The sequence below is a fragment of the Canis lupus genome, chromosome 2, assembly GCF_011100685.1.
Source record: "Canis lupus familiaris isolate Mischka breed German Shepherd chromosome 2, alternate assembly UU_Cfam_GSD_1.0, whole genome shotgun sequence".
Taxonomy (NCBI): Eukaryota; Metazoa; Chordata; class Mammalia; order Carnivora; family Canidae; genus Canis; species Canis lupus.
In genome coordinates this window covers 48047002-48064477 of record NC_049223.1, presented here as the reverse complement: position 1 = coordinate 48064477, position 17476 = coordinate 48047002, and the positions used below count along the sequence as shown (strand labels likewise).

The 17476-nt window shown below is 34.3% G+C and overlaps 1 protein-coding gene across 3 annotated transcripts in view; it reads right to left on the bottom strand.

Moving 5' to 3' along the window:
* IPO11 (importin 11) overlaps positions 1–17476 on the bottom strand; it is a 200996-nt gene that overhangs the window by 64232 nt on the left and 119288 nt on the right. For all 3 annotated transcript variants that reach the window (XR_005355599.1, XM_038530704.1, XM_038530703.1), the window contains exons 25-27: positions 16651–16746; positions 15868–15981; positions 7721–7842 (exon numbers count right to left, since the gene is read on the bottom strand). Coding sequence is in view for 2 of the 3 variants with exons in the window: in XM_038530704.1 (XP_038386632.1) it covers positions 7721–7842; positions 15868–15981; positions 16651–16746 (332 nt within the window). In the remaining variant the exon portion in view is untranslated. The remainder of the gene's footprint in view (positions 1–7720; positions 7843–15867; positions 15982–16650; positions 16747–17476) is intronic.

Sequence of the window (17476 nt, the reverse complement as noted above, 5' to 3'; positions counted from 1 at the left end):
CACAGCATAGCACAGCTTTTCAAAAGCATGAGAGACAACGTAGCTTTAATTGGTAATTTGGCTTCCAGTAACAGCTCAATCTACCAATAGAAATCCATTCATAAAATCAGACCTATACAAAGTATGTCAATCAACTGTTTAAAATTACTCATCTCTCAAAATGAATGAATGAACATAGAAATACATAAAGTTATCCATTGCTCTAGTCTAACAGAATTGATAATGTGTTAGTAATTAAGATTTTGATTCATCAGTTTAGAAAAGATCAGTCTTGAAGAGTCTCATCTTTTTTGAATTGAGGTAGAAAATTAGTATAAACAAATGTGTCCAATAACAGCTTTTCATTTCAAAATTACACAAAAGGATTTAGTGTTGTTGAATGCCTGAAGAATTTATACTTTATATATTTATACTTTGTATATCCTGTGCATACTTTTTAATTGTAGCATTTCAGAACAATATAAATTGTCTTATTCATTATAGCAAATTCATTTTCAGAGAGACAAGTGACTTTCCAAGTGTTAGAACAAAAATGCAATTCCAAATCCCACAATTTCACACTACCTCCTTTCTCAATTTATAGATTTCATGCTCAAACAACTACCATAAGTTTTTAAAATATTTCCTTTTAAAGTAAATATATCAAAATTCATTCCATACTTCTTTTTTGAGAAATGGTATTAACAGGCAAGTACACAAAATTTATATATATAATTTCAGATTAAAAGTACGCCTCAAGTAGCCTAATTCAAAGAACTACTAATTTGCAACAATACTACAAATCATAGTATCTACAAAAACTCTCCTTTTTAAGGCTGCTAAATGTGAATATGTTTTATGGTGTGTTAATATGACAAAACTGAAGAATAATCTGTTTACTACCTCAAGTAGTACTTTATATAATCCCCCCAAAAGTATGCCATACTTTCTCCCAGGACTGACAAATTGAGAAATCTTAATTTTTCAGGGCACAAACATTCTTTAAAAGTTCAGAAAAATGTTATTTAGCTGGGAGAAAAAATAGCACACATTACAGTATAAGTATTAAATTTATTCTTCATTCATTCGTTAAACTTACTGTGGACCTACTAAGGTGATAAGCATGGTGCTAAAAACCAAAGTTGGTTAATAGTGTATTAATCATGCCTTCTTAATTTTCCGTATGTTGATGGTTTGACAAATGAGGCCTTAATGACTCTGCAAAGACTGCCCTTCCCAGAGCTACCCAATTTAGAGGGACAGTAAATGACTGCCTTCCAGCATAAATTACATATGGAAACCAACTGATCCAGAGCACATATCCAACTACCTCTTTCATCAGGCTCTTACTTTCAGGGCCACTAGCCCCTGCCCTAATAACCAAAGGACCAGGTAACACACAACTTGCAACACTGCCTACACCAAAGCCTATTAAAATTATTTAAACTAGCCAATCCTAAATCTCTTTACCCTGGCTTTCCCATTCCTTCCCATGGAAACCACAATAAAGGCTCTTGCCCACATTGTCCCCTTGCTCCCTCTCTAAACCAACCCTGGTGTTTCCTTTTAGTTCTGTGTGATATGATATGAATCCTCCTCTTGGGAACTGTAAATGACAAAATACCTTCCAATGGCAATTACCTGCTGCTCTAAGGGCCTCACCATACCTGAATAATAATAAAACCTGCATTTTAAAGCACTCCGGACCTACTAATGATGCATTCATATTTAGTAATGTCTACTGAACAAATGAATGAATGAATGAACAAAGACTGAACACTGGCAACAAACAGGAAAGCAAACACCAGATCTAAATTTAAAGACGTAAATCCTAGCATTTCCAGTATGTGACAAGTTGGGCAGCAGCAAAGTGGATTTAAAATATTTCCCCACTGGGGATCCCTGGGTGGCGCAGTGGTTTGGCGCCTGCCTTTGGCCTAGGGCGCGATCCTGGAGACCCGGGATCGAATCCCACATCGGGCTCCTGGTGCATGGAGCCTGCTTCTCCCTCTGCCTGTGTCTCTGTCTCTGTCTCTCTCTCTCTCTGTGACTATCATAAATAAATAAATAAATAAATAAATAAATAAATAAATAAATAAATAAATAAATTTTAAAAAAAGGCCTTTAAAAAATAAAATAAAATAAAATAAAATAAAATAAAATAAAATAAAATAAAATAAAATACTTCCCCACAAGACAATGAGTGGATTATCTTTAACGGTATTGATGGAAACTAATAATTGCACAATTAATCACAGAGAACTAAACTGACTCTACCTTAGGCCCTGTCTCTCTAGGAACTATGTTCTACTCTCCACCTAGCTCTCCACCTTTACTACTCTAAGGTCTTGAGCTGGGGGGGCCTGGTGGGAGGGGTGTGAAAACTACTAGAGTACACACTTCCTTCCGGAAGTGATAAAAATGTTCTAAAATCAACTGTTGCGATGGCTGTATGACTCTGAGAATATTATAAATACTAGTGAGATGTACATTTATGTGGCGAAATGTATGGTCTATGAATTACATCGCAATAAACTTGTTACCACACACACACATATGCACACACACACACACACACACACACACAGACCATGTTTCTACAGCATTTTCTTGTGAAAGACTAAAAAAACTGAGAATCAATTTTTACTATAGAAAAGCTACTAAAGCTACTAAACGGGATCCCTGGTGGCTCGGTGGTTTAGCGCCTGCCTTTGGCCCAGGGCGCGATCCTGGAGTCCCAGGATCGAGTCCAGTGTCAGGCTCCTGGCATGGAGCCTGCTTCTCCCTCCTCCTGTGTCTCTGCCTCTCTCTCTATGTCTATCATAAATAATAAATAAATAAATTTTTTTTTTTTAAAAAAAAGAAAAGCTACTAAAATCTGCAGTCAAAAATTTACAGATAAAATAGTGTAGGATACTAAAGAATACGTGACCTAGAAATTTAAAAATGCATCCGATTTTAAGGGATGAAAATCAAAGCTTATCATTTTCTTAAAGTTTTTTTAGAAGTAATCTCTATACTCATTGTGGGGTTCAAACTCATGAACGAGAGACCAAGAGTCACATGCTCTTCCAATTGAGCCAGCCAGGTATGGTACCCCAAAAGTCTATCATGTTAAATACTAATTTAGAATTGGTCAGCTTAAACTAAGCATAACTCAGGTAAAACAACATGTCTACAATTTAAAAACTGTAAACTGCTTTTTATTTAACTAAGTTCAAACTATACCAAAATACTAATTTTTGGAATCTGTTTTCTTGATTCCACTGGTCTAACATTTTAAAAGTTGTAAAAGAATTTATCTTATAAACCATCTTAGAAATTTCTTAAATAATAATGAATCTCCAAACGTGGATATTACATATACTAATTTAGAGATACATGAGAATTATGAAGAGGTATCAAGTGTAATCCAAGCAGGTTTCGTAAATCTGATACTCAAAGAGTTTATTCTAAAGACAATTTCTCCTAGAAAGTAAGCCATCATACCGAAAAACCATGCTGATTTGCCAATTTCTTTTTTAATTATTCAACTAGCTTATATTAAATATTCCCTATTAGTGACATCCTTACATCTAAAAATAAAAGTCAAAGTCAAAATTCTTACAATATTTAGTCTTAAAAAATACTTATTCACATCTGAAATTCTTAGAAGTACATTATAAAAATGTGTCTTTGAAGTTGGAGGATGAATTGGTCTTTTAGAGAAGAGAATCAAAGTCAAGTCTGATCATTCTCATTCTCATCTCCAAGTGGTAATTTTGTTTAATCTATGCCTTTGGAGGAAAACATTAAAAGATGTATATATGAATAATGTTATGGTTATATAAAAATCAGCTGAAGAAAAATATTATTCCCCTCTATGTTTAAATATAGATCCTAAGAAAGGAAGAATATTCAAACCTGGAATTATTCCAGCTAAATAGAAAAACAATAAAACAAAAATAATACAAGACAACTGCACTGCACAATTAAAAAAAAAAAGATTGCACTATGTTAAGAAAGTGAGCAAGAAGATAAAACAAGAATGTACAGGGCAGATATCAACAAAATCAGATATCCTTCAGTTAGTGTTAAAATACCATAAAATATCATCTAGAAGAAAGTGACATTCCTTAGAACATATGTGGTTAACATACATTTTTAAAATGAATTAATGAATAGGTATCCAGACACAATAACCTGAAAATGTACTGAATTAAAAATAAGTGCATGTACATACAGTGACTTATGTTTTTAGAACTCTGTACTGCAGTAAAAGGATGAATAGGTGAGAAAGGAAGAAAGGGATGAAATAAAAGCAGCCTACTTCATCTATCTGACCTTACAGATGTAAAACTCATGTATTCTTTACCAAAGTCTCATTAGGAACATATCCACATTTTAAAAACAAGGAAACTTAGGCACAGGTAAGTCAAGTAATATGGTCATTGTCATCAGCAAGTCATTAGTAGCACTGGGGTCTAGAGTTTTTACCAAATTTCTGAACCAGTACTAGAGGATGAGGGTACAGGAGAGTTTAGTAGTTTCCCAAATGGTAACTCTAAATTGGAGGTTAGAAGTTCTATTGGCATCTACCAGGCAGAGGGCAGAGATACTGCTAAGTGTCCTACAAGGCACAAGATGGTTCTGCATAACAAATAATCATCTAGAGGTGCCTACATGGCTCAGTCAGGTAAGCGTCTGTCTGACTCCTGAGAGTGGCTAAGGTCATGATCTAAGGGTCTTCAGATGGAGCCCCTTTCAGGTTCTAGATTGGGCATGGAGTCTGCTTAAGAGTCTCTCCCCCCCTCTACTCTTCCCAACCCTGTCTCTAAACAAACAAACAAACAAACAAACAAACAAACAAACAAGGGGTGCCTGGGTGGCTCAGTTGGTTGAGCACCTAACTCTTGTTTTCAACTCAGATCATGATAGGAACATCATGGCTCTCAGCTCACCAGGGAGTCTGCGTAAGGATTGCTCTCTACCTCTGCCCCTCCCCCCACCTACACACACATGCTCTCTCTGTCCCTTCTCTAAAATAAAAAAATAAATCTTAGAAAAAGAAAACTCCAAATAATCATCTGTTGAGAAACCATGCTTTAGAACAGTGTATTTCTGCATTTCAAAATCCATTATAATAAAAGGAGAAGAAAATAACATTTCATAATTTAGCTGATTAAAAAAATCACCATCAACATTATTCTCTAGATCTGCTTGTTTTAGGCAAGGAAAATGTTACACTGCAATTTCTAAAAGAAACAAAGGAACAGAAAACTATTACATGGGAGATTAACCAGGTATTATTATTACTGGGGATGCAGAAAGGGGAAAATTTTGCCTAACTCCAACAACTATGTAGTTTAAGTAGAAGGAAAAGTGATATAAGAAAACAATAAAACTGCGGACCTAAACTTGCACATTACCTTCTATTAGACAATGTGAATATAAATCTTTGTAAATTCTATCATGGGCCAATGACTATGTGGCAAACTTACACAGCAATTAAGTTTCTTGTTTGTTTGCAGATTGTTACATTTTCTGTATCTATCAATGTTCCTTTAGTTACTCATCAACTATAAAGTGAAATAATTATTCTTTTAAATTTTATTACATTATTCAATACTCTTTGATAACCCGTAAGGCGACATGAATTCATTTTCAATATTTACTTCATTTTAAACACAAAAACAAGATCCACTCTTCCTATCATATCTCTTTCCAACTTTTAAGTCTGAAATTTTAATGTTTAAGAGAACTCCACGTCTTCATAAAGTTCTGCCCCTCAATTTACAAAGGTTGACATGAGTCCCAGTCTATTCCTGACTTACAGAACCTTGTATTTTCCTTATAGAAGCCAACTATTTTGGCTACCTATATATCAAATTATTTTTAACCACATATTTATACAAAATTAAATATTAAAGCAAACAGTTATCTCATAAAAAATGTAAAATAAGTATGCTTTAGATACAATTAGATATCTTTCCTCATTTAATGTGTGTCATTTCTAATTTATCCTCAGTAATTTCAGTACTTTATGTTAGGAGAAACCCTAACGTGCTTTATTAACTATAATATTTTTTCCATTCATTAATTTATTCCACAAATATTTACAGACTGCTAGCTACTGCCAAATACCAGATTTTTTTGACTTTTGAAAATATTTACATTTTAAAAATTTTATTTAAATTAAATTTGCCAACATACATTATAACACCCAATGTTCATCCCATCAAGTGCTTTCCTTAATGCCTATCACCCAGTCCCCATCCTCCCTCCTTCCTCCCCTTCAGCAACCCTTTGATTCCCAGAGTTAGCAGTCTCTCATGTTTTATCTTTCTAATTTTTCTCCACTCAGTTTCCCTCCTTTCCCTTATGGTCCCTTTCACTGTTTCTCATATTCCACATATGAGTGAAACCGTATGATAATTGACATTCTCTGACTTACTTTACTCAGTGTAATACCCTCCAGTTCCATCCATGTCAATGTAAATAAAAACCAGGTTAACATTTTAATTTTAAAGGCCTGAATAATCTCAAGTCACTATCCACGAAAAAGGGAAACAGTAATAAGTAAAAATACATGTAGCTAAAATTTGGTTTTCAAAAATTAATAAAATACACTCAATTTCACAGGGAGGAAGTATGTTGGTCTTGCCCATGTTTACCTGAGAGACAGAACCAACTGGTAGTTAAAAAAGAGCAAACTCTTGCATCAAGTTGTCCTAGGTCATAATATGCCCTATGTCATGCCACATGCCACACACCAGGCAAGTTAGTTTACATTTTTAGGTTATTTTTTTACTCTATTAATAAAGAAAATAATCATGCCTCTGCCTCAGGACCATAATTAAAAACTGAATGAGATACAAATATCAAACATGTGGCAAACGTGCTCAATAATTATCTATTACTGTGGTGTTAGGACAAAACAATTACATATGTGCTTAATTCAAACTATCATACTAGAAATAATACCTACATTTTAAAAAGGAATTTCTAAAGGTAACTGATTTCACTAATCTAACATCAGGATAGACGTGTTCTGAAGGTTCCTCAAGACAAAACGATCTAGTTTATTCCTCTCATACAAAACCAAGTCTTAAGACCTGCTTTTATACCTTTAAAAGTATTAAAAAAAAAAAAAAAAAGAAGAAGAAGAAGAAGAAGAAGAAGAGCAGATTGCTAAACTCCACAACAGCAGAGGCAAAAATAGAGAAAATAGGTATTCATATGTAATGTCCAAAGCAAAGAATTTTGCATTTGCTTTACAAGAATGAGAGTTTTAACAAAGTCTGTATAAACTATAATAAGATGACTTCATCAATGTTACGAGAAAAAAAGTACTTGCAAGTTTCTTTAGAGATAATCCAAAATAAAAAACAACAAATTATGTAACATTCTTTTGAATTACCAGGATATTTTTATGAAGTGGTACTGACATAATATCACATATTAATCTTATGTAAAAAGACCTAAAGTAAGTCTAATAAAATCTGATTATAAAAAAATGAAAATTCATACAATTAAATAACTCATTAAATGAATAAGACCAAGTTGAACTGTACTGCCCACCACTCCCATTTCATATCATTTTAGATCTAGACCAACACCTGCCCCAGCATTGTCACGAACAAACTTAGCACACACATACACAAAACACTACCCATTAACATGCACCAATACCAGTAGCCAAAAATAGTGGTAATACTTTGATGATTTAAAGAAACAAATTCTGAAAAAAGCATTTCCTCACCTATTATCAGATGGCAGAAGAGAAAGCAAAGCCAATGCTGAAAGTTTTCTTCTTTCAGGCTGCGTAATGTTATCCATGCGATCAACCCACATTTCAATCATATTTCCCAAAAGCTGGTCCATCTGAAAAAAGAGCAAAAGGCATCTCAAAATATCTGAAATGCTATTTACTTGTGGATAAGTACTTTTAAAGGCTAAAAGCTCATCAGGCCTGGTTAAAGTTTAATTCCAAAAAAGCACAGAATTGGAATACAAGAATGTGGGGCAAGCCTTGAGCTGGAAAGGAATAATTTGAGCAAAACCAGGAAATGACTCTAATTAATCTTGGGAGACAATTTATTCTGAGAGCTAAATAGACTGTTCAAAACCAGTACACACCCGATGAGTGATTTTTGTAATCTCATTTAATAAATCACCAATCCAATACATTCTTCCTGGTACACTATAAAAGTACATGCATTTTTCAAAACTGTCAACTTATACTTAGGTTACGGTTACTGAGTTGGTGATTAGATATATAAATGTTTAAGGTGTAATTTGCTGAACTGATTTGTTGCTACTTTTAGAGGAAAGGCAGGTTGCAACCTCAATTTGCAGAATTTCAAAGAAAAATGTTTCTGGACATTATATGCTATATTAAAAATAAGTTAACTTAATATAGAAGTGGTAAGTGTGCTGGTTAATTGTACCTATCAACTCAGCTAGGCTAAAGTGTCCAGTTGTACTATCAAATGCTAGTCTAGATGTTGCCGTGAAAGCATTTTTGTAGATATGATTATTATGTACAAGAGTTGACTTTAAAGAAAAGAGATTACCTTAGATAATATGGGCTGGGCTTCTTCAAACAGGTGAATTTTGCCTTAAGATAAACAAATAAGGTTTCCCAGAAGGGAGGTAGATAAGGAGGTGGGGAACTGGGTGACAGGCATTAAGGAGGGCACGTGATGGGATGACCACTGGGTGTTATATGCAACTGATAAATTATTGAAAACTACATTTTTGAAACTAATAATGTACTATATGTTGGCAAATTGAATTTAAATTAAGAAAGAAAGGGCGGGGGGGGGGCGGGGGGATGCCTGAGTGGCTCAGTGATTGAGTGTCTGCCTTTGGCTCAGGGCATGATCCCGGAGTACTGGGATCAAGTCCTTTATCAGGCTTCCCACATGAAGCCTGCTTCTCCCTCTGCTTCTCTCTGTGTGTCTCTCATAAATAAAAAAATAAAATCTTTTTAAAAAATATTGTTTCCCAGAAAAGAAATCCTGCCTCGGGATCCCTGAGTGGTGCAGCGGTTTGGCGCCTGCCTTTGGCCCAGGGCGCAATCCTGGAGACCCAGGATCGAATCCCACATCGGGCTCCGGTGCATGGAGCCTGCTTCTCCCTCTGCCTATGTCTCTGCCTCTCTCTCTCTCTCTGTGTGACTATCATAAATAAATAAATAAAAATTTAAAAAAAATTATTAAAAAGAAAAAAAAGAAATCCTGCCTCAAGACTGTAACACAGAAATCCTGTTTGAGTTATGAGCCTTTGCTAAAAAATTAGAACTTGTCAGCTCCCATAATCATGTGAGCTATTCCTTAAAATCATTTCCTCCTTCACATTCTCTCCTATCTCATATTCTCTTTCTCTCATGTCTTTGTGTGTACATGATGTGTGTACATGCATACAGAGCTCACACATACAAAAGAGATTCTATTTTTTTCTGGAGAACCCTGACTGATATAATTAGAATCTATAAAGTAAAACACAATCCACTATACTGATCATACAGACTGAACATGAAGCTCAGGGTATGCTCATAAACACTGGTCACCTTGAAAAAAATGCATTTAATATCAAAATCTCTATCTCGTGGAGTTTGGTAACTTAAAATCAACCTTAAGTTTCCACACTTTCCTACTTTTATACCTCTTCATATTTTCCAAGAAATACTTCAACATTTTATAATAGTAATAGAATGGGTCCCTAGATGGCTCAAGTCAGTTAAGTGTCCTATTTTTTATTCTGCTCAGGTCAAGACCTGAGGCTGAGCCTCAGAACACAATGGGCTCTATTCTCAGTGGGAAATCTGCTGCTCACCCTCTTCCTCTGCCCCTCCTCCTGCTTGTGCATGCACTCTCTCTTTCTAAAATAAACAAATAGATCTTAAAAATGTAAAACTAAGCAGTAAAGATTAACACTTATTAATTCAAGACAGTTATTTATATTTGGGCCCTGTGAACTATGTGTTGCATCCGAAGATGCCACAATGAACTCATAGAATATTTACAAATATGCAGAGAACCATAGAAATATCAGATACTTCAAAAATTGTTCCTTAAGATGACTTCCTATATTTGCAAAGTACTACCCAGAAATCCAGACAAAACAAAAAGTAAAAGTGGAGTCCAATCTGATTCTCCAGTTTGAGAATCTGAATGATGGTCAATAGGTACATATATTCCATTAGTCAGTAATTTTGTGGATATTTAAGAATGAAATAAAGATATTCTTTCTTTAGACTTTTATTATTTTTCAGCAACTACTAAGTAATTAGGACAAAAAATAAATATTAAGCCGTTTGGATCCAACTAAATAGAAGGAACGATTAGATATTTTTATCTCTTTTGGCCTAGGAGCACTGTGAAAATACTACAAACACACTAACTGAACCATGAAGCATGATAGTTTGATAATTTTCGATATATATCCTGTGTCTTTCATTCACATCTAATTTGGAAACAAATGGTAGAGATGCTCTCCATACTAACCGCAATTAATATCTAGTAAGCAAGATTTTAAAAAAACAGTTACCCATTATAAAAGCAAATATCAAGTTATCATTAAAATGTAATATATCCAACTAAAACTACAATAATGTACCTGGCTGGAATAAAAATTCAATCACCATAGACAGATAACTAACTCTATAGTCTATTTATTCATAACATTTATTTCATTATAAAAATACTTAACAACAGCACAAACGGTGACTTTGTGGGGACTCAAAGTAAGTATTTCAGGCTTTGTGGGGCATATGGTCTCAGATGCAACTATTCAACACCCGACATTAGTCATAAACAGTATGTCAAGAAATGGACACGGATGTGTCCCCATACAAACTTTTGGATAACTTTCATGTGTCAGGAAATACTATTATTTTTTCAACCATTAAGAAATTTAAAAAACCATTCTTAATTCACAGACTACAAAAACAAGCAGCAGAGTGGGGGGATGCCCGGTGGGCTCAGCGCTGAGCGTCTGCCTTTGGCCCAGGGCATGATCACAAGATCCAGGATCAAGTTCCACATCGGGCTCCTTGCACAGAGCCTGCTTCTCCCTCTGCCTGTGTGTCTCTGCCTCTCTATGTCACTCATGAATAAATAAATAAAATCTTAAAAAATAAATAAAATGGAAGGTGAGAGAACGGGAGGGGCTGTTTGCGGGACAGGGAATGAGCAGCCTGTATTCCAGGACTGTGGTGCAAGAGGAAGAAAGGTGCTCTCAAGACAATGAAAAATGTTCTGTACAGTGAATGGCTGATCACTAAGCTCCCAAAGGAGGCTAGAAGAGGCTAAAAGAGTCACAAAGCAGATTACAGTAGGCCTTTACAGGCAAACCTACATTAGAGAGGTTAGACTTACTACTAAATCTAAAAGAAATCTCAAAACTGAGGAGGTTTGCAACAAGAAGTGACAAAATCCTAGTATATATTAGAAAACTCAACATGGTTGCTCTGAAGTAAATGCTCAGTAAAATCAGAAAATTCTAAACAGGACAAATGAAACAAATCTTTTGTACAAAGATAAAACAGTAATATTACTCAAATTTCTCAGCTACAAATATTTTATTACATCTTTGTAATTAAGTTATTTACCCTGGAAGCATACAGACATTATGAAGACAATCTTGGTACTGAAAATACGCATTTGCTGGACCCCCATGAAATCCCACTACAGTGAGAATAAAAAGAACATAAAAAGCAAAGGAACAATCTCACAGGGTCTATAAAGAGGAGAAACAACACTGGGTAAAGATGGCAACAGTGTTTGGAGGATGGCCAGTGGACAAAAGAAAGTTAAGTGACTGAGCTGAAACCAAGCTGCCAGCCAAGGAAATAACAATCTAAGTAAGCAGATTTGGTTTTCAGAACCCTGAAATCATCAGCCATAAAGAAGGCAGAGGTGAGGCACAGAGCTGAAAACAAGAAAACTGGCTGAGAATCTGTATAAGGAACAATTAAAACCTTACAGGTCCCCCTTTCCCACTCCTGAAAGAAACAAAAGACACAATACCTGGAAAAATAAAATTAGAGAAGCTCTAAGCAAAGAAACTTAAGAACAGGAGAATGCAAGGTGAGGTACAAAATAAAATTAGATAATTTATATGCAAATCTAGATCCTGAATGGTGAAATACCTTCATCAGCAAAGACCTTTCCTCTAATCCTGAGTTCTAACACTTGTTCATACCAAAGGAGAGGCTATCCCTCAGGAGAAAAGGGGAAAAGGGACCTACAAATACTTTTTCTAGTAAATTTCTCTACAACAAACTGTCATTTTTCGATACCACAAGGCTCTAAGCTCTAAATTAGGCAGTCTAAAAAGTTTTCATTATTCATTCAATATAAGTAACTCTGAAAGACTTCAAATAACAAATGCTTAGAGGACAAACTGTTCTAGTGGTGACTTGTGCAATAAGCCCAGCTTCTCTCCCAAAGATACAAAATCAGCCTTAATTTAACTTGGCTTATTCTACTATCTCATACTGTTTTCAGTGTTAAGAAGAAACAATTCTTTCTCCAAGATCCTTGCTTCCTTCAAAGCTCTCTGGATTTACTGGAACTCATTTGCCTGGCCCTATTTAATTCTTGCATATATTTTTGATGTTCTCCAGAACTGTGCTCACAGTCAGAAACAGTCATTTGAACTAGAATACTATTTTATTCACTTTCATTCCCATCTCTATACTCAAATGCGATGGCTTGACAGGTTTTTGTAATATTCTCTGAGGAAAGAAAAATGTCCTCTTCATAGTAAAAAATAAAAAGAGAAAAGATAAAAAGTGTTCCATGAAAAGTCTGTGTTCTAAAGACAGGGTTGGAAATAAGTCTGAATCAACGATAACAGCTCCTTTCTCAATCTTTCATGCTGCCAACGGACTCCAACAGTGCCAGCAGTAGCCACAGTTCATCATTTCTCTTTAATATGAAACTAAGCCCAGTGGACGTGCCCTATGCTTTTCATGTATCTTTTTAAAATGATGATTATTTGAGGTAACAAGGAAGCATACATAAGGCATTTCAGCAAATTTTTCACGATTTTTTAATGCACAGTATTAAAAGAAACATACTACAAAACTTCACGACATTGGATCTGACAATGATTTCTTGGATATGGTACCAAGGCACAGACAATAAAAGAAAAAAACTCGACTTCTTGAAAATTAAAAAAAATTGTGCATCGAAAGATGCTAATAACAGAGTTTAAAAGGTACCCCACAGACTAGGATAAAATATTTGCAAATCATTTATTTGGTAAGGAATTGATATCTAGAACACATAAATAATTCCTAAACCTAAAACAAAACACCTAATTCAATAAAGGGCAAAAACCTTGATTAGACATTTCTTCAAAGAAGAAAACATGAAAAGACACTCTACGCCACTAATCATTAAGAAAATAGAAATCAAAACTATACTGATACCACCTCACCATATGAGGATGAACACTATATATTATATATGTGTATATATATATGTGTGTGTGTATATATATTGTGTGTGTGTATATTATATATGTGTGTGTGTATATATATATATATATATTTTTTTTTTTTTTTTTTTTTTTAACCCACCAGAAAACAAATGTTGGCAAGGATACGGTAAAATCTGAACCCTTGTGCACTGTGGGTAGGAATTTAAAATGGCACAGCTGCTGTGGAAAATAGTATGGTGGTTCCTCACAAAATTAAAAATAGAATTACCATATACGATCCAGTGAATCTACTTCAGGATACCTACCCAAAAAAAACTGAAAACAGTGACTTAGAGATTTGTATACCCAAGTTCACAGTAGCTTTATTCATAATAGGCAAAATGTGGAAACAACCCAAACATCCATTGACTAATGAACAGATAAGCAAAATGTGACAGATACATATAATAGAATATCATTCAGCTTCAAATTCTGATATATATTACAACATGGATGAACCATCAGGACATATGTTCAGTGACTGTAAGTTAAGTCACAAAAAGATAAATATTTTACCACTCCATTTATGTGAGGTACTTAAAGTAGTCACAACTACAGTGCAATGGTGGGGACACCTTGGTGGCTCAGTTGGTTAAACATTTGACTGTCAGGTTTTGCTCAGGTCATGACCTTAGGGTCCTAGGGCACCCTGTTCAGCAAGGAGTCTGCTTCTCCATCTGTCCCTCTTCATGCTCATGCACTGTCTCTCAAATAAATAAGTCAATCTTTAAAAAAAAAGTGCAATGGTGGTTGCCAAGGGCTAGGGAGTTCTTGTTTAATGGATGTACAGGTTCAAGTTTTATGAGACTGAAAGATGCATGCAAAGATGCATGGTGCTGATGACCATACAACATTATGAATATATTTAATAGCACTGAGCCATACACTTAAAAATCGCTGAAGGTAAATTTTATATGTATTTTATCACAGTAAAAAAAAAAAATGGAAAAAAAATGTAACACAGTGGATACATTTTCTCTTCCCAAAGCACACTGAACGTATCCCTACACAGTACTCATATTTAAGTGCTTTCCCTTAACATTACTCTAAGCTTGTCAAAACAAGTGTCTCCAGTGTATAGTGTAAAAGTGCCTGTTCCAAGATGGACAGGAGGCAGTTTTGTGTGGTTACTGAGATATCAGGCTCTGAAGTTAGGTTGCTAGAGTATATAAAGCAACTGCATCATTTATTAGCTGTCTGAATTTGAACAAATGAGTAAATCTCTATAGCCTCAAGATTTCTCATGTGTGAGATGGAAATAAAAATACTATTATCTCAATGGGTTGTTGCTGAAAATTTAATGTAATACATGACGTTTATATTGTTGTTAAATATATTGTTATTATTAAAATCATTCAACAAATTTTGTTGAACTGAATAAACTCTTGTTTAATATTATTCCATCACAGTTAAATTTAATGAAGGTAGTAAATCTTATCTATCTATTCATCTAAACAAAGGCTAGGGTTTCAAATTAGGTTAGATCTAAATCTAATCCTAGAAAAACTAAGCAAACTCTAAAATTTGCACTTTCTTGTTCTAGGTTTCCTTAAAAGTGGAAATAGTTTTGTTTCACTAATCATAAGTTTTACAAATTGCCTCCATCCTAAAGACATTATGCAAGTACTTTGTCCTTTCTACATCTTATAAATATTAAAATATTAATGGCTTAATACATAAAATCTATATTTTAATATAATGTGTATAGTCTTAAGTAACCACTTCACTTAAGAACCTATTCCATACTTACTCTGGTGGCTGGTTTCTTTTTTTTTTTCTTTTTTTTTTTTTAAAGATTTTATTTATTCATGATAGTCACACAGAGAGAGACAGAGAGGCAGAGACACAGGCAGAGGGAGAAGCAGGCTCCATGCGCCGGGAGCCCGATATGGGATTCGATCCCGGGTCTCCAGGATTGCGCCCTGGGCCGAAGGCAGGCGCCAAACCACTGCGCCACCCAGGGATCCCTGGTGGCTGGTTTCAGTTACAGTATTTCTTAAATAAGCTTTTGCTGAAAAAGTCATTTCCCATAATAATTATGACAGAAACTCATCACATAACATTAAGAACAAGTTTAGTAAAGGAATGGAACAAAGCCAGTAAATAATTATATATAAAGTTTTTGTTTCATTTGAAGTATGAGTTTTACAACATTGCAACCATAAAAGAATCAAAATTCCATTCTATGGTTAAACACAATAAATTTGCGAATTATAAAAGAGAACAAGTGTATATTTCAATTGCCATTCAGAGAGTCATTTTTCTCCTTCAAAATTATAGGTACAATGTAAGTTATTGAACTTTTAAAATACAAAATTTTAAATATCAGAGTTTTATATATAATTATTATTTCCCCAATTATTTCCAATCCTTATTCAAAAAGACCTTCTTCAATTCAAGTAAACTGATTCTTACCTCCTGATTAAATTTATGTGCCATCTCATTAAGAAGTGAAGAAAAAAAACTAGTGTTTTGTAGCAGGACTCGACCCATAACTCCAAGATATGTTGACATCACGACAGGATACCTCTGTACAATTAAAATACAGCACACAAAGTTATATCAAGGTATGAGTACAAACATGACTATGAACAATTACAGACATAATAACAGTCAACAGGAATATAAAATAGCATTCTCCCTCAAAATCATTTCTTTAGGATATACTGCTAGTATTATCTGAGGTGTAAAGGTAACTCTCTAAATATATGTCATACAACATAATATATGTGTTACATATATATATTATATGGATAAAAAGAGGAACACAGAAAAAATATTCATCAATGGCTCATTTATTTACATCACTGTAAATACTCCTACGATACGTGGTACATAGGTCTACTTAAGAGAATGACTTAGAATATAACCGGTATTTTCATATATTCAATATGTGCTACAATGAGCACTATTCTTTCCCACTACTGTTTCAAATCTTTGCAGATGAATACACATGCACGTAAGTGAGAGAGATATTAAAAAAAAACAAAAGCTATAGTTGGTGAAGAAAGAAAAGGCAAAGCTGTATAACTACCCTGAAAGTTACTTAATTTACCTTAAAACAATCCAATAGTAAGAAAAGCTTTCTTTTTGTATCTAACAATAAAGAAGAAATAATTTTCCAATGAAGAATGAAAATAATTAAAAGTAGAACCGTACAGTCCATTACTATCCTTAGAAGGTTATGGAAAATCTTACCTCTCCTTCTATAATACCTCTGAAAACACAGGGGAGAATCGGTTGAAACATCTGTGGACCTAATACTGGGTTCACTTTGAGGGCATTTTCCACAACCTAAAAACCAGAAAGACTCACTGGTAACACTTAATAATGCAAGTCAGTGCTTCATGCAAAATACAAGTAAAGAAAACAATGCATTGAATACCACACGCTAAATCTGAGAATACACACAAACACATGAGGTATTCAATATTCTGGCACTAGACATACTTTTACAAGACAATCTATTAAAAATGGATTTGATATAAAATTTGATACGAAGTATATAACAGACACAGATATACATCTCACATGGAATTATAATTAGTCACATTTTAATAACAGGTATCAGGTTGTTAATATCAGTATTACATTTGCATACTTTAAACAAATAACCCTTACAAAATGTTGCACTAATAGAGCCAACAAAAGGCATTTCGTAAGTGTTGGCTTTTTTGCAGTAAGCAAAACAGTATGGTAGTGGCACAACACATAGAGATCAGTGGAAGAGGAGAGGCCAGAAATAAACCCCCAATTATATGGCCAATTAATCTTCAACAAAAGAGGCAAGAATATGCAATGGGAAAAAGACAATTTCTTCAACAAATGGTGTTTGGAAAATCAATAGCTACACACAAATATAAGAAATTGGATCCCTTTCTTACACCATACACACAAAAAAAACTCAAAATGGATTAAAGACCTAAACGTGATTCCTGAAATCATAAAATTCCTAGAAGAACACATACACAGTAACCTCTTAGACATGAGCTGCAGAAACACTTTTCGAGATATGTCTATGTTG